The sequence below is a fragment of the Varroa destructor genome, unplaced genomic scaffold (genome assembly GCF_002443255.2).
Source record: "Varroa destructor unplaced genomic scaffold, Vdes_3.0 BEIS01000005.1, whole genome shotgun sequence".
Taxonomy (NCBI): domain Eukaryota; kingdom Metazoa; phylum Arthropoda; class Arachnida; order Mesostigmata; family Varroidae; genus Varroa; species Varroa destructor.
Genome location: NW_019211458.1, coordinates 37,739,560 through 37,761,515, shown reverse-complemented (window position 1 = coordinate 37,761,515; position 21,956 = coordinate 37,739,560). Strand labels below are relative to the sequence as shown.

The following is a 21,956-nucleotide window of genomic DNA, read 5'->3' as shown; positions in this document are numbered from 1 at the left end:
TATGATGCCTCTACATACAATTGTGACTCAAAGTAAGCGGCGGTTTACTGCAGTGCAGCTGGCACTGCCTTCTTCAGACGGGCCAATACACGAAACACAACTAATGGATAAAATTATCTTGTTGCAGTTCTGCGTTGCAGGTGGTGACGCCTTTCACCACTAGGGAAGCTTCGTCGAAGTCGATTCCACGCCGCGCGATAACTGCGACCTTTTTCGTGATAACGACGACGACGACGACGACGACGACGACGACGACGACGACGACGACGACGACGACGACGACGACGACGACGACGATGAAGGTGAGCAAGCCAAACGATGCTACAATTGTTGTCCCTAACGGCCGGCTTTGTTATGATCGAGAGGGCAGAAATAGCGGTACGTGCGTAATCTAAAGATAAGTTACAATTTTCCAAACGTAGTTCGTTGCCAGCCACCGGCCTCTATGCGAACAACAGAGTGGAATACGCCAAGAAGAGCTAATTGGTTGTTAATTGAACACCGTGGTCATAATGTTTAAGATACTAGCAGCAATGTTTAATTCCATGAAGCTGTTATTGCACCGGTTAAACTATGGGAATGGCTTGTAAATTGGACAACAACGGATACTATGTTCAGGGACACGCGAAATGGCTTAGGTTCGATGCTAGTACATTTTTTTTTTCGTTCTGGAACGAGACAGCGGTGTTTAATTAAGGCAGCGCGGTGTTTAATTAAGGCAGCAGTAGACGTCGTCACGTATTTAGACTAGTGTGCGGTAAATATGGCCCATTGAAGTTGTCAATGATGGCTCTTATAGAAAGCATCTCTTTATTATTCATTAAAAGCAAAACTACTTTCATTTCCGTTTCCTGTAGTTTTATATATATATATATATATATATGTATGAGTTGCGATGTCAAACTGTTAGTACTGTTAGTAAATAAATATGTAATTAGCAATTGACGTTATGAAACGTGTTCTAAAGTTTATTCTAATTACTAAACAGATTACATACTATGAAGTCCATCCAATGCTCATTGATGACAGTACCCGTTGAGAAATAAAGGAACAGAGAAGAGCTAATGGATGGACTGAGATTGGATCGTAACATTTCAACATCACACTGTGATGTTATAGTGATATTATAGCTATCTACTTGACACGATAACTTACTTTTTTTTTTCTCTTTTGACGTATTTCTTATTAAGAGCTGTTCGGACTATTGACAATATAGAGCTATCGAAAAAGCTAATCTGATACGATTACACATAAATAAAATGCAATCACTCTAATAAATAGATTAGAAAAATTATCGCTTTCTACGTGCAGGCTCGAACACAGGCATTTTGAGGGTGCTACAATAAAACGACTATCCTTACAAAGGCCAGTTGAACGGTTAAATTAAAGTTAAGTGAATGTTTTTTTTTTTTTTTTTTGGCATTACAATGTCGCACTATGAACTATTACGTTGGTGCGGCCAGTGCTCGGGGTAGCGATAATATTTCCGAACAGCAAAGATTCCTCTGGGATCATCGTGCATTCATAGTAAACTTAATTTTGTTAATTAAAGTAATTTAGAGTGCGCTAAACATTGTGCTTTCCAGTATGTGCTTTGGGCAGCTCTGCAACTATGGCGCTTACACGAATAAAAACTTCAAGTTATTATTCACCCATCACAGAAACGTTTCGATTTATTTTTTTTCTAAGGTATTCCGAGATCGTCTTTCATGGCCAACGCATCGTATCAATTCAGCATCGGCATCATAGCGCGCAGTTCGGGCCTTTCCATTGAGGATGCAAAATGAAATCAGATTGGTCATCTAACCCTTTTGGCTAGCACGTAGAAAACGTTATCCTTGTTTCTACCTAACGCTACTTGTTCAGGGACTAAATACAGAAATTCGATTCGGTGCACCAATGGCGTTCGACTACACGAAAATAGTATAGAACCTGCCCAGTTCGTTATGTTTCAACTGGCAGCGACCACTACGCTTAGTGTCTACTGTATGTAGAGTTCAGCCTGTAGGAATACTAGCGCTAGCTATAAATGAGATCAGTCCCCAGCCTATCTGTGATATCGGTGGCATGCGAGACGATAGTGTTCTATTTTTGTGTTAGCTTGTAACTCGATTATATAACTGACGAATTCGATCAGTGTACACCTTTATCACGCACAGGATTGTTAACTTCGACGTTGAGGCATGAGGTCCGCATTAAATGCTACGCCGAACATTCGTTCATGTATATTCGTATTGGTCTTATTGGAACCGCGCCGTTGACGTCGACACGGAGACATCGTGCATTGAACCTTCACGCATGTAACGATCATGTCCCATGCAGGAGAATTGTGCCAACTAGACATCACGTCTTCAGTTTAATTAACTGATAGTATAAAGATGTCCGGTTACTCACTTTATTTGGGCTTGAAGTTGACATGAAATATACATTCGTTTAGCAGGAGCCACTTTTGCCAATGATCTCTCTCGAGTAAGTAAAGCTAATTTATATATTTTTCGCCTATTATAATATTAATTTATATATAGTGGGGTATTGTTTTATAGAAGTACCATGAATGCCTTTTTTGTTTCACCATGTTAGTTAGTAGTACTTATTTGATGTTTAGCACTAGTGCACTTGAGCTAGCTGCAGTATCTGGGCGATTTCCATTTTGGATGCTAGATAAATTAGAATAAATCTGATTTTGTCACGATCTGTTGTGGTCATTTCAAGAATTGCCTAACCTACTACCAGGACATTAGAACGAACCTTATCGCAGAACGTGTGTTATCGATCGGAACGAATAGGGTACGTTATATGACGGCAAACTTGCTCACACACAAAAGCCTTGCAATACATAAACGTAGAAGCATTTAGTTCTAGTAAGTTTTTGTCTGGAGTGAGGCTGAGCCTCATCATTATGTCATATTTCTACTCTTACTCGTTCTTTCTCGTTGTTATTTTTAATAGATTACATTATTAATATGCTCTAGCTAAACACTCGAGAGTGCTGTCGATTTCGGATCGGCAGCACTCTCCGGTGTTTATACTAGATCGTTTTTTCTAGATTTCACTATTATGTAGCAAAAAAAAGATAATGTAATTATTTTTAAGGAAAGGTTAATTCAAGCGTTCACGGTTCGCGGTGAAGTTTTGTTTGCTAATTACACCATTCCTTAACATGGCTACGATTAAGTTAATAACTTCCAAGTTGACATGTACTCATTTCTATGCTCTATACATTATATACGTACACATTACTATAAAGCAAGACATAGTTTTCAATGAATGAAATGCTAGCTTTCTGCCGTGCATATTCAAACATGTTTCCCTCATCTTTTTTTTACAATGTTCTATGTACACTCGACTGAAAGGTAATTAGCGCCAATGTGTTTTTACCATTGCTCACCCTTGTCGCGTTACGTGTCACTTCGTAGATGTAGGTGCTTCCTGTGAAATCTCGGCCAACGGTCACATCTAGGTATTGAGTCGTTTCCGTTATCGCACCTCAGTGGGGAGAAAGATGAACCACGAGCTCAATCTTCGATTAGAAATACTGCTTCGCCCTATTACAGAAATCAATTGCGGCCCATAAATATCCATTGGCTGTCTTAGCTGCTATAAAGCAATTTATAATGTAATCCTCTGCAGCCTCTTTTGTGGGCTCTTATTACGACTGCTATATCATTTGTTTATATGATGGTTTTTATAATTCGTAAATCCAAAAGCCCGAACAATCAATTATGCGGTTAAATAGCGACATGTCTTCACGGGCAATTTGGCCGTCATGGGAAATATTCTCGTTCGGTTAACCCTATTGGGCCATTACCGACGTAGGAAGTGGCCAGCTACCATAAACGCGGCAAGACCTTTATAATTTTCTATTTAATCACCGGAATACTTCGGTGGACTTTATGCACTGCGTACGTTCAGAAAGATAGCAACGCGCACTTTTTTAAACCGCTGGCTGCTACATTTCGTCAGGTCACTTTCATGAAATCAGTCGACGAAGCTACTGCTTCCAGGCTAGCGTTTTTTTTATAGTGTTACCAGTTAATTGTTCTCTCTAAACAAGTCTCAGAATTACCCTTTTTTTTTGGTATAGCATCAAGGATTTGTTCCGTTTAGGAATACAACCGGAGTGGGTGTTACTGGGCTTTTTCAACACATCGATGAGAGTCCATGACAATTATACAAGCAGCTATTAACCTTAGTAATTTTACTTGCCTTAATCTCTCATTTTCCTGATTGTTATTTAATATTTTTCCAATGGCAAGATTTGAACCAGATCGCAGCATATCTTGTTAGTTATGTTTACCGTAACGACACACTCAAAGAGATGTGCATTAGCCAGCCGGATCACACCATTCTCTAACATTAAGTTAATCTACTGCCTTTCGACATCCTGTAAGGCTCTGTTTATGGCCACGTCAATAGACTTGTCTTCACGGAGTTCGGCACTTTGACTCTGTTTGCTTTATGGTCCTAAAAGAATCGCGTCGTGTGTTACCCCGTCAGCAATTTCCTATGTGGGTGGCTTCTGCCTCTAATTACTCGTTTCCAGTGATTCCGCATAATGGTCTACGAATAGCAAAGTCCATGAGCTTATAATGCTATTGATGTTAACAAGTTAAATCTTTCCTGTAAATTCCCCACTAATCTATCGCTTGTATAAGAAACGTCACCTAAAGGATGTTTATACGCGGCAGTCTCAACCTTGCGTTGGAAATGAGCGTCCTTGACGTCCTTGATCTTCCCAGTGCTCTACTTATTAAATAACTGTGAAATAATAAAAAAAAAAACATTGTCTTCACATGAGTGGATATTATGTTAGACAGAGGCAACCATTGCTGCATCAAAAATGTACTTAAAACTAATAAACATAAAAAATATACATAAAAGGAGTGTTTGACTTGATGTGAAACTTGGATTTAAATAGGACATTTGTTTAAAGCAGAACGTTCATATCCAACGAAGAGATAGCTAGGATAGGTTAACAGCTTCTGGTAAATAGTACTAAATCCTATTCGTCGGAGTATACACGGATGATTATCTCTAGAGTTTACAATATCTAATACTATGATATCTTACTAATTTTCTTTCTAAACCAATAAGGTAATAAACATGTTTCTACAAAACAACCGAGATAGTTGGTAACGATTGGTATTAGTGTCAGCGTCTTTAGTACAAGTATTGCCAAACAGTATTACGGCTGGCGCTCCCTCCAATAACCTCCTAGCTATACATACATACTAATAAGACAGAATATATTTTCACGCACTGTTACTGACAAAGTTACTTGTGAAAGCAATTTGTTTTATTGCTTATCGGTCTCAGTTGTGTAAATTTCCAATATCATTTTCGTAGAAACATCTGAACTTGTGAAAACCTTCCCTTCTATAAACGTGGTAAACTGCAGTGATGACGGGACAGAAGCATCGCAGTGAAATTTTTCACGCTAACAGTGACCTCTGTTTAGGTAAGTGTTTTTTTTACACCTCTCAGCATATATCAGCTGGTAGGGAGTCGTCGGCATCTGCGGCCATTCACACTCTCAGGTTTGGTGATTACTGAACCTATTTATTTAAGTATTCATTTTGCCCATTAGGTGCTTTCTACACAGCAGCCCCGGCATCGTCTCGCTTTCCTTGTCAACGTAAGTTTTTGTGCAATCTTAAGTTGTTAAGTTTGGATAATACAATCACTCAGAAGACAATAGCAGCGAATTGCTATTTTCTGTTACTCTGATCAGTTTTTTTTTTGTTTTTATGTAAATAAGTAATAGCATAATGATACTGAAAGTAATAACATATTAATGATATAACTTTAAACATGTTTGCGTAGCTGCAATTATGAAGGTACCGATCTCTGTAGCCGGTGGTATTCTGTGATCTGCCTGAAGACATTTTTTTTTATGTGTGAACTGATGTTACGTTCAAAGTACTCGATCCGAATCGCTTTAATCGTAGGCATGCAGCCCTGTTTCCCTCAACAGCAGTTGCAGTGTTATTTGTCAATAACCGTACTATATACCCGGGCCAATCATTGAACGGCCTTGGCAAGAATCACTAGTAGATTGAAGGATTCTTCTTGGCAACTTGAGATAGTACAAATAACGGTTAAAATTGAAGAGAAATTTGCTAAGGTAATAGATATAACGTTGGTACAACAAGGTTTCCGAGGGAGGAATTTTTTTTCTATAAGTATCCCTTCTAGTCCATGTTTGATGCGCGTAACACTGACAGCCTCTAGCATTGATTCTAATGCATCGACAAAGTGTTAACAGAAAATCTTCAATCAACTATAAACGCACTTGTCTCATATGTAAACACTAGCCAATAATCATACAGAAACGCTGGTATGTATAATTATAGTACGACAACAAATCCATAGTTAAATAATTAAACTATGAATATATTCATATTAGGTGCTTGTTCAGACAGATAAAAACAGAACTGAAGCCTATTGCTCTTATCGGAGCTCTTCTAAAATGATGTCTGCTCGAACGAGTTTTTGCATTTTCTGTTCTCGTGCCCAGACGGATGGACGCCATCCGCTTAATGACAACATCTGCTTAATGGTGCTAGTCTCTAACTAGCGAAACGTCACAGGAGCTAAAGAAATTGATCGAGTAAATAACTCAACGCTGATTCATACCGTCCGTATCACTGTCGTCACCTTTTCCTCTACACATTTACACCGACATGCACACGTACACACTCTCACAGCTTGTGATCGGAGGTGACGCCGCTCCCGTCGCTGCAGTGACAGCCTATGCCGTTAGCGCTTTTTTACAATCTAGTTGTCGTCGGGCTAGCTAAACGTGACGTCACCGCAATCAAATACCTAGTCCTACAGTGAAAGGTGGCACTTCATCATAGAGACGCAGGTGATACTGGACTTCGTCTGCTCACTCGATGGCGGAGACATAGTGTGGACGTAACGTGGGCGCCAACGTAGCACCGACACCCATTGAGAGTCAACAACAATCATAATAATAATAGTAGAACTGGGATAGAGCAAAGCCGACAACCGCGGCAACGAGGGCTTGCCATATAAACGTTAATAGAAACAGAAATCTCTATATTTTACTGGTCTAAGATATGGATCGTGTACCGATGGCGTTCAGCCAGCGCCATCTCTAGACTTTGTCAAACTAAGATAAATGACAATCAGAATAGATACAATAATCTGAAGCTGGTCTCTAAAATAATATGGTATTTTGACTTTCAACAGCAAACAAAGTGGTTTACCATTTAGCGATGCTCTGTTAGTACTTCACTATCACTTCATCGTCGAGATCACTCGATTTGGTTGTTGCTGTTCACGTTTTTTAGTGATTTTGATTCAAGATTCTAGAACCGAGACCATAGAAAAGGGCAGCATCACGAAAAAAGAAGTTTCTTGGCACATCCTTAATGAGTGGGTGGTCAAAGGAATTACTATTATTATGATTAAAATGAAGGAAGAATGTTCCAATTTTGACCTTTTTTTTTCAGGTGGCTGTAATAGAACGACAGTTGTATTGATCCTAGCGACTGACAATGGTACGGAATTATTTTCTAGGATCCACCTATTAAAATGCTGAAAGTTAGTAAAAATATTTCGCTTTTAATGAAAATAGAGTGAAATGGAATTGACTTTTTAAGAGTGATCGCAGGACCACGCGCGTCTTCTTCTAAAGAGAAACGAAAAAGTTGCCTGTATAATACAAAAAATAGAAGTGATAACATAAAAAGAATAAATTCTTAAGTGCAGAAAATGAAAAGAAACAAGTAGATCCTTTCAATATCCAAGTATTACTCAATTTTTCTTTGTTGTTTTGCTGTAGAATCTGCTTCGCTCGACCTTGTTGAGCCAAAGGGGGGAAAACAGAAACGAGAAACGCAATAATCGACGCGAGAAATCTTATTTTAGGGTGCAATCTCTGTCCCACGACCATTAGCCAACTGTACTAAAAATATTAGTAGTTACCTTGTTTTATACATTTCCAGCAAATACTTCATCGTTTTCACGAGTTCATAAAAAACTTGATGGTTAACATCGATGTATATGTGTATAGATGACATAAGAGCCACCATTCCGGTCTCTATTTTGCGCAGAATTTTTTATGTAACTGTCCTTCATGTAAATGTAAACCAAGCGAAAAGCAGTAATGGATTATAGATATATGCAATTTTCGTAGTACGTCCGTATGCTGCAGTCGCCGAATGATATAATCAGTTGCCGTTCTACGTTTTCCAGTCATCCTATGAAGCTTCACTGCTCTATTGCAGGGATATATTAGTGTCTGTTAAGTGTCCAAGAGAATCGCAGATGACCACCATGTAGAAGGTAAAGTATCCACCTTACCGCACGCAGACTGATCGAAAGCCTCAGCTGTTGTAAGATTCTAGCTCCTTCACGCCAGGAGAGTCTTTTCGTAATGAGGAAAGTCTCACCCGTTCAGTTACATCCCCCCAGTGATTTGAGCGTTTGTGAGTATCGTAAAAGATGATTTTCTTTTACAAATCACAATATAAGGCAACAATGTGACGCTGTCGTACCGTGAGAGTAACGTGAATCATGCGTTTTTATTATTCTGTTTCTAAGCCTAACCCAGATCATGCAGCGTCGATTTGCTCTTTTACTATACTATTTTAATCCGATCGAAATAAAGAAGTTTCGTAGTTGTGCGTATACTAAACTTGAGTGCTGACTTCCGTCAAACTTCACAGTAATTGGTTTTCATCAAAGCTTTTAACTTTCCGTTATCCATTCTTACAATGGTTTTTTCATGGAACTGATATTTGAAAACGACGCAAGTTCTGTGATTATGGCTCATTGTAATTCGCTTGGTGAAAGCCTGGCTAAAACACCTGAAGTGAATGGCCTCCGATTCCAAATACGACAAATGCATATCGAAAACAAAAAAGCAAAAAAAAAAAAAAAAAAGAGTTACAAAATGTCGAACTCTTGCAAAACTATTCTTTTTTGAAATATGAGATCAACACTTCTTGTATTTTATAATGAAAGACCGAATATATAAAGTGACAGTATTGAACGTAAAAAGGAATAACGGAAAATCAAATGTATTTCCTCGTATAGTATAGATCAAAGCGGCCCACGGAAACGACCCCACCTTATCGCACACTCAAGACCCAGGTGCAAATATTCAAATGCATCTGTGAATGATGCCTATGTGAACCGTCCAATATGCTTGTGTGTATAAGCCAGCCTTACCCGAATTATTTTATCCCATTACCAATATGACGTGCGATCTCCGTACTATCTGTACACTATACCATAGTGAATACGAACTTCAACGCTAGTCGCGCATTTAGTTTTTTTCCATTCCTGCTCCGTGCAGTGGTTATACGCATGTCTATGTGGCACGCGGCCTACAATGTCCTACACTATACCAGACCTTCGTTGCGTTTCTCTGCTATTTTCGCCTTCGGTACCAGCTCGTCATTCGTTCAGCTGGCGTATCTTTTTTCCTTGCTCATGGTTTCCACTCATTCGAAGCTGCGTCTTCTATTTCGTACTCTAGCGCTGTGTTGAGCGCTCTCGGTTCTTTTTATTTTGAATTTTCCTTCCTTTGCTGTCCTTGCCGTATCCTCCTTGAAGCGATCATTTGTCATCGTCGGCAGAGTCGGCGACTTTTGACCTTTCCTTTTACTTGTGTTTTTCTTTTTTGGCCTCTTCCCCGCCTTTGTCACCTGTCCTTATCCCCAAGACCGCTTCACGTATGGTACTCGTTCTCTGTTCAATTTTTTTTCCTCATGACCATCGCCTTTTGCGGACGGAACTCTCCCCGACGCCTCTCAGGCCGAGTGAAAGCAACTGCCACATGTTTTAGAGTGGAGAGCTTTTGTAAAATATGGCATTCCACGAATGACTTTATCTGTTCTTTTTTTTTTCTGCCTCACATTATTTCCTGATCCCCTAGTCTCTTCTTGCGCGTACAACGTCACTTTGTGCCGGGCACATCACAATGTCAACCGGTTGGGCAGCGTAAGCGACGCTACACGATATCGCACACTGAAAGCTGTTCGGCCAGGACTTCAGCTTCGCAACCAGCCGCAAAATGCAGGAATAATAGTAATAATAAGAGCGGCAAAGGAGCACAAAAATTACGAAACAAGGCTTTTAACGCGGGGGCCAGCTCACTCGAATACCAGCCGAGTAGGAACTGAATAAAATGGAATAGCTCTACTTGCTATCGCATTGCCTTCACTTCCTTTTTTATTCCGTTTTTTTTTTTTTTTTGTCGAAATATGAAAATATTATTCTATTTCTGCCAAGTATCTACGGTTACTATTATAAGCGCATACTTAGCCGGCGTCTTTTTAACAACACATACCTACGCAGATATGAGTCATCCAAAGTGAGCGCAGGAAAATAACCGAAAGCTATCCACTATTGTGCCTAGCTTTCCCTCACACGTGTATTCTAATAAAGCAGCAGCAATGGTGAAGATGTCTGCGAAGCCTGAAAAAAAGGGCATGCTAAAAGCTGGCTTTTGGGCTGCGGTTATTGTCCGCGTCAATTCATTACTGCCATTAGTTTGTTCTGTTCGGACAGAAGCAGCAGTTAGAAGACTTTAGGAAAAAACGATGCAACGGGCCGCAACGAAGAATGGAAGTAGGCGCAAGAGGAATGTTTTTCAGCGAAAATAGTGACCTCAGCCCGGGTTTGAAGTTCCTTGGGTTCTTGTGAGTGGCTTGCACGCATGCTCTTCCTCGTGAGGAATGTGACAATGTGCTTCTGAGCTGAAGTCGGTCGATCTATCGCGAGAGAATGCAACTCGGAAATTATATTTCAGCTCACCCAATTCGATATCGAAAAGCCATCGTCATTCGCATCCTGACGAAGAAGAGAGACGCGTACGAGAGCTTTGACTATGCAGAATAGAGTTAAGGTAATGATTTAAAATGATTTTCGACAAAAAATGATTGTGATAAAAAGTTGTGGACATCTGATGAGCAATTACGAGATTCTCATAAGCCTCATTACAACTAGCCAAGAATTGAGTACATAGAAAACGAGATTTGCTCCGATCTTCCAGCTAGACAATCGCTTAGGTATTTTAGATTCTTGCATTCTCCGTGGAGCATCTTCAAAGGAAATACCGGTAATACGGATACTCGCATAGGCAACTCAGATCTATGCAGTCTATTTTAATAGCGCTAAATTAGGCCATCAATCGCCACACTTTGGGAAACTAGGCGCCTGTACAAATGCCAGTACTGCCGCTGATTATTAAGATATAAGCAGCTAAATAAAACGGTCTGCGATAATAATTCGTATCTACTATGCTATGCAAATAAATATCTTTGAGAATTTACGTAGAACTACAAGCACTGGATTCAAAAGAAAACAAAGGTGATCCGTTGCTCGAGTAATATATAGTACCGTTTAATTAGTGTCAAGCACACGTATAAGGTAGGAAATCGAAGTTCTAAATTCTGTTGTTCAAGCATTAATTCAAGTGACGGAATCGGAACACTTACCTTCAATAGAAGATTTCTCCAAAAATGTCTTCCTTTCACCACACATGTTGGATAACCTGATATATTACATAATTTGTTTTTGAGGGGTTAGTCTTTTACACGTATATCAACTATTGACGAACAGTTTTTTTTTTTTAAACAGACAATTTATGCTAATGACTACAAGACGCGATTTGGGGGGTTACTATACTAAAATTAATTTCTCTTATCGCGAGCACCATGCAATCCAATCCAGCTACTATCATGTGTACCTTGAAATGCGAAAAATACAATACATTTAATTACTGATGTAAACCGAATTGTGTGGCGTCACTCCACAGCACTGAAATAGACAGTCTAAATACGCGATTAATGTATTTTCCCATTTTTGATCATTAGCCTTCTTTCTGTCTGTGCAAGAAAGTCTTTGTGAATCGTACAGTCGAAAAGTTAGTTTCTGACAATTAAAGTTCGCTGCTGTTTTTTCCCTGCCCTCCTGTCTCTGTTTTTCACTGGATATGTTTTTTAGCTTTGTTGAATCGATCTTCGATGCAGTAGCGTCCCACCTCTGGGTAGACGTTTACTCCTTGTGTCTGCCTTTAGTCGTTGTCATCTCCATTGACGTTTTTTAGCAACGACTGTACAACTGCATTGATATCAGAATGACCGATGCCAGTACACACCACAGTACTGCTACCCAGTCAGCATTCTGAAATCATGTTTCGCTTTTTTCTCCTTTTATCGCTATCGGTTATCCAGTGCAACAAAAAGGAAACGCAACGCTGTGCTGGTAAGAGTAGTACTAGTAGCAGTAACTGAAACACAGACCGCAGTGACCAGGCAGGTAAATAAGATGAAGCAAAATCGACCCGCCGAAACGGTCCATCGCCAGAATCAACCCTATCGAGCTAACCTTTCACAGAAGAAAACGGAAAAACTCTCCGTCTCTTTCTCTTTCTATAGAATTGCGCGTTTTTTAAGTCGACTCGTTGCTTTCGGTGATTGGTGCTTTGTCTTCGAATCTACCGCTTCGTTGTTACCCCCGTTACTGAAGACTTCGCCACTTGCCAGTGTCTTCGTCGAAGGAAGCTGCCGCTTTTCATTGTTTGGCGGCATTAGGAGGACGCCAAAGTTGTTGCGGTGATTGTACGCTAAGAAAATTGGCATGTGAAGCAGCAACGACAGCTCGCGTTCTGGAGAGGTAAAAAAAAAACAAAAACATTTGAGTCAGGCAGACACACAGACAAGCAGGCAGACAGACGAGGCGGGCAAGCGAAAATCAGCCGATAAGTACAAAGCGAAAGACGACTCAAACGACGGTTATTTCAATGGTACACCAAGATAATAAGCGATTGGCAGTAAGTGTGGTGGTGACAAGATTGATACCACATATTTGCAGTCGTATGTTGGTAAGACCACCTCAGTGAGCAATAAGTCGCAAAAAACAGAAGAGGTTCTAGAACAACAGGATTAATAAGGCAAGATGTTTTTTAAGGCATCTAAGTGAATGTATAATATTTGCCATGGCAATATTTTCAATATTAGGCTAGCAAAACGCCTGTTGTCAGGCGCTACAAAACAAACGAATGAACACAAATAAGTTTTGCTTGGGCGAAGACTTTTTTGTGCTTACTTCATTGCTCGCAGAAATCAATCAAACTTTCCTCTGTCATTACAAATTAATTGTCGGTAATAGTAGCTTACAAACCTTTCAGTTGTAGCGAAGCTGTTAGCCACTTGTCAAGGAACTCTTCGGCTTCGGTTCTTGAAGCTCCTAGCGGATTAAAACCGCGAGTCAGACAGCATCTCGCAATATCATCATCGCTCAGAGATTCTAGGGGACCTTCTCTAACTAGTGCGCGATCTATCTCCCAAACAAAGCCACCAAACCTCCACAATTTTCCGTACGGCATAAAACTTCCATAGCGAAGACCTTGCGATAAACTTAGGGCACGCTGGAACAGAAAATGTCACGTAATTGGGAAATTGTTCAGCGCATTTACCCCTTCCATTATATGATGGAAGTTTTTAAACGAGGCTTAGTCAGAAACTTTGCTTAGTCGAACTGGAAATTGCCTAAACTCACCTTAATAAATGCAAACCTACAATGCCTGACGGCTCTCTAGCTGACTGACCACTAGATAACGGAGCATTGCATGCCCCCTTCGACGAGCCCAAAAACAAATCGATCTTCCGAAATATTATACGCTCTTTTGCTAGATAGTTCTAGCTTGGGCAACTGTAGGGTACACATTGTGCTATGCAAAAATATGTAGAAGATAAGCAACATGGTTATGGCCTGTTGTACCATCGTCGCAGCGTACGACTACAGTGGCATGCAGTGGTGATTGTAGATCCACGCGCAAAAAGCGCTAGATACTATAGCACTGGTAATTATTAATTACATATCGATATTGGGTTACGGTAACAATCATTCGACATAACGAATTAAACAGACAAAAACTGTATACGATACTGATGATCGTCGTTAGACTATTACTAATGTCTAACCATTGTAAAAACAGAAGACTCTAACAGAAACTGTGGCAGTCTTCACTGCAGTTACAATAGTCTCATCGCAGTTACTAGCTATAGTGGTTGCTGTTATTGCGACTAACCGAAGATTATTTTGCAATAATCTGCAGTAGCAAATAATAAACATTTTACAATAGTAGAAAATTATAATAATATACGATAGAACTACATAATAATAGCAACGAAAAACGAATGCGCTCTAAAAAGTCACTTGCTTCCCTAACAGCTGTTTTTAATTATAATAAATACCAATCTATCGGAAATGAAGATGAAGCGATTCAGTAGTTAGCTAACTCTGAGACGCGACAGAATGAATGAATCTCAGAAGTCGCAAAAGGACATCACATTCGTTTCATTGAGCTTGATTGTTGGTTGACAGTATCACACTTTGCTTGGCAGGTTAGGGTAGATAAACGACCTAGGCCGTATATGCGTCATTGTTATGCATACGTCGTATTGCGTATGGCGCAACCTTACACACCCAAGGTGGAACGCGTACGATGCACCTATATATAAATATTAACACAGACATGCTGCAGAGCCTACTGACACCACGGTAATAGATGTTTATAAACCTAACCTAACCTAACCTAAATTTCACCCTTGCTAGCGATGGCGGCGGCTAAGACGAGTGAAAAACAAATGAGACGAAATGAGTTAATACAGTGGTACCACGTTACGTGATTACATCCAATAATGTTGTTCAAAGGGACATTGTCGACGTGGTTGAAATCTGCGCACAAACAGGTACGCGTTAGTTCACTTGGACATCAAGTAGTGGCAGCGAGAACCATTGAGCCGCCGCTGTCGATTTTGCCGTCTACTTCGTCTGTTGCGAGAATGAGATCAGCAGCGACCTTGAATCATTTTTAATCGTCTGCTCACACAAATACAATTTTCATATCGATAAATCAACTTGTGCTGTTGAAATAGTCTGATTAATAGTAATTAATTAACAACTAGCATGCGCGTGAACCAAACAATTCCCGATGGAAAACAACTAAATTATATACATATATATATATCCGCTTCTAGCGGCCCATATACGACAACTGGGAAGTATAGGCTGTATAGGCTCATAAACCCTGATGATATGAGGCATCGGTGTACACGTAAATGACCGCAGTAGTCGAAAAGTCCGTTGTGGGATTGACGGCGCGCAGATGGCGCCATCGATTTTATAAATAGGCCGTGTTTCAAAAGAAAAGCGACAGAACAGGCATTTGATTAAGAACCAGCAGTAGATAATTATTTTCTCTATTCACTGTTTGTTCTATCCAGATATATCTACAGCAATGTAATAGTAGAAACATGTCACACAGACTCGCGTACGACGGAAAGCCGCAAAATGGCCAGAGAAATTTAATATCGAAAGTCTACATTCGTTTTAAATAAACTTATATAATTTAATTGTGTCTGCGTGTGCCATATTACATATGTTCAATTAATAAAATATACCGTATGCATAGAAGAAATCGTATTAAAGCTTTAGTTTTTCCTGCAACGTTTTCAGGAAACATCGGGTCGGACCATACTCACTGCAGCTTGTTGGAGCCCATAGTTTTACTGAGGCGGCCAAGCGGTATATTGCTTGATGACGCCTTATGAGACAATCGAATAACGAATAACTTATACTAGTAGTTGGAAGGCCCATCCTTCAGAACACTGATTTACTAAAGTAAGGAGCTGTACTAAAAATATGGTATCTATTAAGTTCAAATATGATGATGTCTGCTATCGCTTCACAAGGACTTACAATAGCTACCAACTACAGTAGGTTGGAAGTTCTTACAATATTCTGTTTTTAGGAGTGTATTATTATACTTTTCTATATATACATATAGTATATATTCAGTATATAAGTGATATAAACAACAGCCTGTCACCTATGTGATTCGTACCAGGTGTCCATAGGGGATGTTATGAAGAGCTAGGCTATGTCCATCTTGAAACAGCGGTTTGATTTCGAGAATTTCCTCCACAGTAGGATGCAGGCCAGAACGAAGCTGAAATTTGTTTAATTATTAATTTATTATTTTTTATATATTTCGATCATTTGACTTATTGTCCCTACGAAAAAGCCTTCGTCTTCACTCAGAACTACGACCCGATAAAAGCAGCTAAAATCAAGACGCAAGAAGCGCTAATTAAAACTTAATTTATAAATGTTTTTTAGAACACTAACTTTTTTCACTATTTGTTGTTTCTTTTGTTGAAGCTCACTCTCGCTAGTTTCGCTCTTGTCTAAATGGTACAGAATCGAATCGTGGTACTGAACCCTTTTAAGGTGCCGTTCAAGCTCAAAGTATCTCAACTGACGCTGAGTCCAAAATTGTGACGACAGTAGCTGTTTGGGAAAAGCATACCTGTTTGAAAACACACAGTAAGCCACAGTAAATATTAGTCTTAAGAAATTGTCCAGCACTCGTTCTTAATTAGGTCCATCAGCAAAGGAAGGAAACTTTCTCCTTATTATTTTTCTATTTTTTTTTGTTGATTCATTTAGAAATAAACATCACAGATGATTTGCTTGTTTAGGCTCGTCTGGGTGAAACCAAATTGCGCAAAGGCCAATATTTCTTTCACGCGATGGCTTGAACAGATAAGCCTTTTTTGTTAAGAAAGGATCAGCAATCGCTGCTCTAAGCCTCGCCAATGCCATGTATTTGTATAAATAAAAAGTTAATTATTTTCTATATAACAGTTTATAATGCATCGATTCACATTGATTGCAGATCCAACTGGATCTGGTCATTCAAAGACGGTAGCTGAACATAGCCAGCAGTTCTGCTGTGCACTGAATATACCCACAGCACGTGCACGAGACCCTGCGTATCTAAGCAACTGGTTTTTCAAATTATAATTATTGCATAACTATCACAATTATTAATATACATCTCAGTGTTGATGGTTTTGTACACGTAAAAAGCTTTTTATTTTTCAAAAAGAAAAGTGTCATGTTTTTCAAATGGAGCGTTATCTTTTTTTTTTTTAGAAGATTGTTTTAGAACATGACATTCCAAATATGCCAAGTGTATCAGAGGTCGTCGTTCTTCGATTTATAGTATGAGAGTCAAAATTGATTTTTTGATGGGAACGCTACGATGCTGATGGATGCTTTCAACGTTATTTGTTTTTTGCTTGGGTATAACTACTATAGCTATAACCATTTTTCTCCAAAAACATCCATAGCATACGAGTGGCAGTATATCGCGCGGTATGGTTCAGCTTACCAAATGTGATAATTCATAGTGATTGATTTACTAATTCATGTATAATATAATGAAAATATTTAAGATCATCCTAATAATGTGTTTGCTATATCGGGATCTAGGCATTCTGTTTTGGGCATTCAAATTTAGCATTGATAGGCATCAACGACGTCTTGCATAAAGCAACCATTCGTTCTGAAGTCATTAGGTCACTTTGCGACAGCGAACCCAATTGAGGTATATATGTTGTACCTAAATCGTTTCTCATATTTGTTAGTTCCTTTTCGTATAAATCCTTAGATACTTAGCAAATATTCGATGCATGCTGAGCAAATGCTACCAACGTGAGTTAATCTATGCTGACTCTGTTAATTTGGCCAAAGAGAGCCAGAAGGCCAACCACTGATGGAGGATTCGGCAATATTTCGGTTATTTCGAGCCCAGCTTAACCATTCAGCATGATTAAGTTCTTACTTTCCGCTTCAGCGGAAAGGATGCAAGACCAAGAATTCTGTTTTATGTCCGTAAAAGCATCAGATTGATGTAAAAACTTTCAGACGCGGTTTATAAGCTGTGAATGGCTCTCATAAGATTCCACGGACTTGCTAGGGAATCTAATTAATCTTTTATTTATTTATTTATAGGGTATAAATACCAGGGTAGCTGAATAAAAATGTAAATGAACAAGAACAGACGAATCTTTAAATTTACCGTTCACTTCTTTGGATTGCTCTTGCCTAATAATAGGCATTAATATTAATGAATAGAATAATAAAGAGATAATTCGGAAATGGATTCTTACTTGCTTATCGTTATTGCTTGTATTATTATAAACGCTCGTGGGGTCGTACGATATTTTTCCTGCTTAATTTGAATTTTCGTATTAGAATCAGAACTGGCAGAATTTTAGCCGATTATAGTAGTTCCAATAAGTTATTCTTTGCTTTTACAAAATCAACAACTGCTGTGTATCGTAAATATTCTGAGTCGATCTATTGCCTTTAAAAATTATCATAAGCTTCGTGTATTCTAATCTTTGTGATCAGTATACAGTTTTAGGTTTGCTTGGAGGTAACAACGCTATATGAATTGAAATGTATCTTGCTAAATGAATGGTTGGAGCAGTACAGATGAAAATATTACGCGTTCCTATTACATTATGTTATAGATTGGTTGCTTGGGAATAACTTCGTCTCCCCTGAAATTCCCCAGTAATTGCAGTAACTGATATGCATTCTAGGAAGTGGGACTCGTATCACACCCAAATTGTAGAACCCAAAGCTGCTGATTGATTTAAACAAGTCTGTCGCGACTAGTGACAGGACCGACAAGGTACGACCTAGAGAAATATAATTATTATCTAAATTGTGTGCTACATATATGGATTTGGTTTCATGTACGTTTGCTACACGGACCACATCGTCTACAGTGAAGCTGTTTTATTGTCTGTTTTATTTAAACATTTCGAGAAAAAAGTGTCGTGGTATAATTAGGTTGAATGGTAAAGATTTTCTAAAATATAATGAATACCATTTTCCCCACGTGGAAGTCAATCCGTTAAAGTCGATTGTTTGCAGTGGATTTGTTCCCGACAGCCTGTGAGGGTAGTAGTACTCACCTAAGAAAGCTACACACCATAGGCTGCATTGAAGCGCAGATTTGATCTAAGTAAATCAAGCTATTGACATTTGCACTCTATAATTACTGTAATAAGCTGACTTACAACAGTGGGAAAATGAAGTAGTTTGTTAGCGGCATCGCGCAAATGATCAGTATGGGAGCAACGTGTATCATATCCTTAGGAACCTGTGATAAATAGAAGTAAACAGAATTAGCAGATCGTCCAAGGTTAACACTCTATCTACTAAGATATACTATGTTTTCAACTATTTAATGAAATATTTCATTGGCGTAGCTTCCTACTCACCTGCTTAGAGGTACGTGCCATCTTGCATGCACCTAAGCACTCTATTAAGACGGCTAATCGATTTGATTTTAAAACAGTTTACCGTATAACACGCAATACGTGTTCACATTAAAAGTTAAAAGTAGATGATTCACCTTGTAAAAAACTTCTAGTTGCTCTCGCGATAATTTGTCAACTGGCTTCCCGTTTTTAAGTTCTTTTGAAACGGTGAGATACATTTGTATGTCTTTATACAACAGTTTTGTTCCTAAAAAAAAGCGAAAAAACATAAATGTAAGAAATGCTGATCTCTCATACAAGATCTATATATATATATATATATATATATATATATATACTGTCTTCTAGCGCTACACAAATTGATATTAAATTAAGTAGAAACGTGAGAAAAGTTTGCAGCAACGATTTCAACTGTCATTTGTAAGTTTTTGGTTTGCCGGTATAAGGGACCGGACGCTTCCTCATACTTCATAATTCCGGGAAAGGCGGGAACTTAAGCTCGTAGAATAAAAAAAAACTTTCTATGGAAATAATAGTTGTCATGGTCACAGCACCATTCGTAAATCATTTTTTACTAAAAGTATTAAATGTATATAAATAACAGGTGGTGATTTTTAAGTTTCCTTTATTTACAGTTTAGTTTGTTTTTTTAACATATAGATTAAATGAGATAGTATGACATTTTAGACACGTTAAAAACGAAACAAAGACGTTCCACATGATGACTGAACCTATCCACTGTATTTAATTAGATTACATAAAAAGAAATATTTTCTTTAATAGAACACAAGAAACTTCAGTGTTGTCATAAGTAAGCAATAATATTTTCTGGTTTCTGAAGGCCTGAATAGAATGAATCAAGACAATAGAGCATTACCAATTTTCATAATATTGACGTAAGTACAATTAAAGCCTCACCTGATCCAAGGCTATTGTACACATCAAAGATTGTTGGCGTGTGTTTTTGCATAAGCTTCTCATAGCCTTCGACGAACTCAAGAAATTTTCGAGCGAGAAATATACGAGGCCGGGAGCGGGGTTGTACATAATTTTCTCCATATCTAAAAGTTGATAAAAGGTTGTATTCAGAATATCATGTATATGATGACATTGATGAGCTTTTACAAATATGTTTGATCAAAACACCTGCGAGTTTTCAGCCAGCAAGACAAGTAAAGACCAAGCCCTCTTCCAATTTCACTTTTCATCACCTGTAGCCAACACAAGCTAAATACGTTAAGGCCCATACGATTGAATGTTAACTTATATACGTAATAACATATTTTTATCCATAAGTTTAATTTCATAACTTGAACAGATAGGTAGACAAACATAAAACAAGCAGGTTTCATCTTGGATGCTGGCTTAAGAGAGGGGCACACCTCCAGAGACCTTTGGCACGACACGGTTGGTTGTGATGCAGAGGACATCATTAACGCACACTGGATGAATTAGAACTTTTAGAGCTATTTGAGAGCTGTTTTCGAGGGCTTCCCAGATTTAAAAAAAAAAGTCAGTTTTTTATATTTTATGTATAACAGAGGCGTATCCGTTGGGAAAAGTGATTTAGGTGGAAGTGTATGTTTTTGATCGAAGTTCAGTACCATCGTTGAGAGGTACGCGCTCACAAACAATATATGACGTTCCATATACGAAAGCACAATTTTAGCGTAAACGTCAACGAAAATAACTAGTGATTCTAATTAGTATGCACGAGAATAAATCGGCCAGCATTATTATCAGTTTGACAACTGGCCCTCAGCACGAAACGAAGAGTGTCTAGACCATTTCACGTGTTCTTACATTTAGTAGGCCAACATGATAGCATTTACAATTAAGAGGAGGTGGTCATTTAAACCTCTCGATACTACCTAAACAGTACTACAACCTTAATGTTTGAACTAACTTAAAAAGCGACCTGTCAGGTAATCGATTTGTTGCATGCTACCTGTACGTAGTGTTTTTGTTGTTTGCAAAAAAAAAAAAAAGAATTTCCTTAGCTTAGTGACACAGAACTAAAACCAAAATCGAACAAATTTTATTCGCCAAGGTTTTGGCGTGTCTTTGAGAAGAATGACGATATTTTGATTGCCTCCGTCGGCACTGAAGGATTCCTTACTGAAAAATGCGATGAACATTATGTTAAGCATTCATTTTACAATGTTTGAATAACAATATGAGTTATCTTGTCGAAATGAAATAAAAGTTTGCGTCTAATTTCTAACAACAGATTAAACATAGAGCTTTTTGCAGATGTCACTGCTATATTAAAACATCGTCACCACCAGGATCTTGTGGTTCTGGTTAGAAACCATATGACAGAACAAACTTCTAGAAAAAGAAAGTAAAAGTACTTTATTATAAGTTTACTTGATTATACAACAACTGATCATGCGTTATATGCTTGCGTGCGGACTGCGTATATAATGTTACATACATACATTGTCCAGTTGAAATACATAAATTACGTATACATTTTGGGCAATGCTTATATAGGGCACATCTATGGAATTTGACCTACTTGATTTTTTCTCGATTATCCGCGAGCTTCCTGAATTGAGTAAGTTGCCCTATAGAGGGTCTCAGAAAGCTCAATGCCCGATGCATACTTTACTTGTTATTTTCGTTATACATCCGACAAATCACTTAGGAAACTTTTTTCTTCTACCAAAGTCTTGCAATGATAATGAAAGTAATAAACGAAACGGAAAAGCCTTCAGTGAATCGTACTAACATCGAAAAGATTAGCCGGTAAAAATTATTCGATCGGCTCAGCCTAACAAAGGATTCGACTCGCGCACCGGGCGCGGCCATTTTGTCTCATGTATT

The 21,956-nt window shown here is 38.6% G+C and overlaps 2 protein-coding genes across 12 annotated transcripts in view; one reads left to right on the top strand and one right to left on the bottom strand.

Annotated features, from left to right (window-relative positions):
- Positions 1–18,015, top strand: part of LOC147755650 (uncharacterized) — a 26,360-nt gene extending 8,345 nt beyond the window's left edge. Inside the window, exons 1-5 of one of the 9 annotated variants that reach the window (XM_086989626.1) lie at positions 4,743–5,458; positions 5,588–5,635; positions 7,479–7,526; positions 8,256–8,313; positions 9,911–10,181. In XM_086989626.1, the coding sequence (XP_086845752.1) occupies positions 5,401–5,458; positions 5,588–5,635; positions 7,479–7,526; positions 8,256–8,266 (165 nt within the window). In that variant the 5' untranslated portion in view covers positions 4,743–5,400 and the 3' untranslated portion in view covers positions 8,267–8,313; positions 9,911–10,181. Of the gene's footprint in view, positions 1–127; positions 5,636–7,478; positions 10,182–15,501 lie in introns of those variants that run through there. The other 8 variants (XR_015327903.1, XM_086989620.1, XM_086989625.1 and 5 more) reach the window with 8 other exon arrangements.
- Positions 11,351–21,956, bottom strand: LOC111250962 (LETM1 domain-containing protein 1). Of its 3 annotated transcripts, XM_022807006.2 has the most exons (9): positions 21,649–21,933; positions 20,046–20,188; positions 19,262–19,374; positions 18,924–19,006; positions 16,174–16,354; positions 15,890–15,994; positions 13,162–13,408; positions 12,367–12,646; positions 11,351–12,268 (listed from the first exon to the last, which is right to left on the bottom strand). In XM_022807006.2, exons 1-8 carry the CDS (start codon positions 21,732–21,734, stop codon positions 12,411–12,413), a joined length of 1,194 nt encoding a protein of 397 aa, XP_022662741.1. In that variant the 5' UTR covers positions 21,735–21,933; the 3' UTR covers positions 11,351–12,268; positions 12,367–12,410. The 3 variants fall into 3 exon arrangements, with proteins under 3 accessions (XP_022662741.1, XP_086845689.1, XP_022662740.1); XM_086989563.1 differs by having other exon boundaries at positions 11,351–12,646; positions 21,862–21,956; XM_022807005.2 differs by having other exon boundaries at positions 11,351–12,646.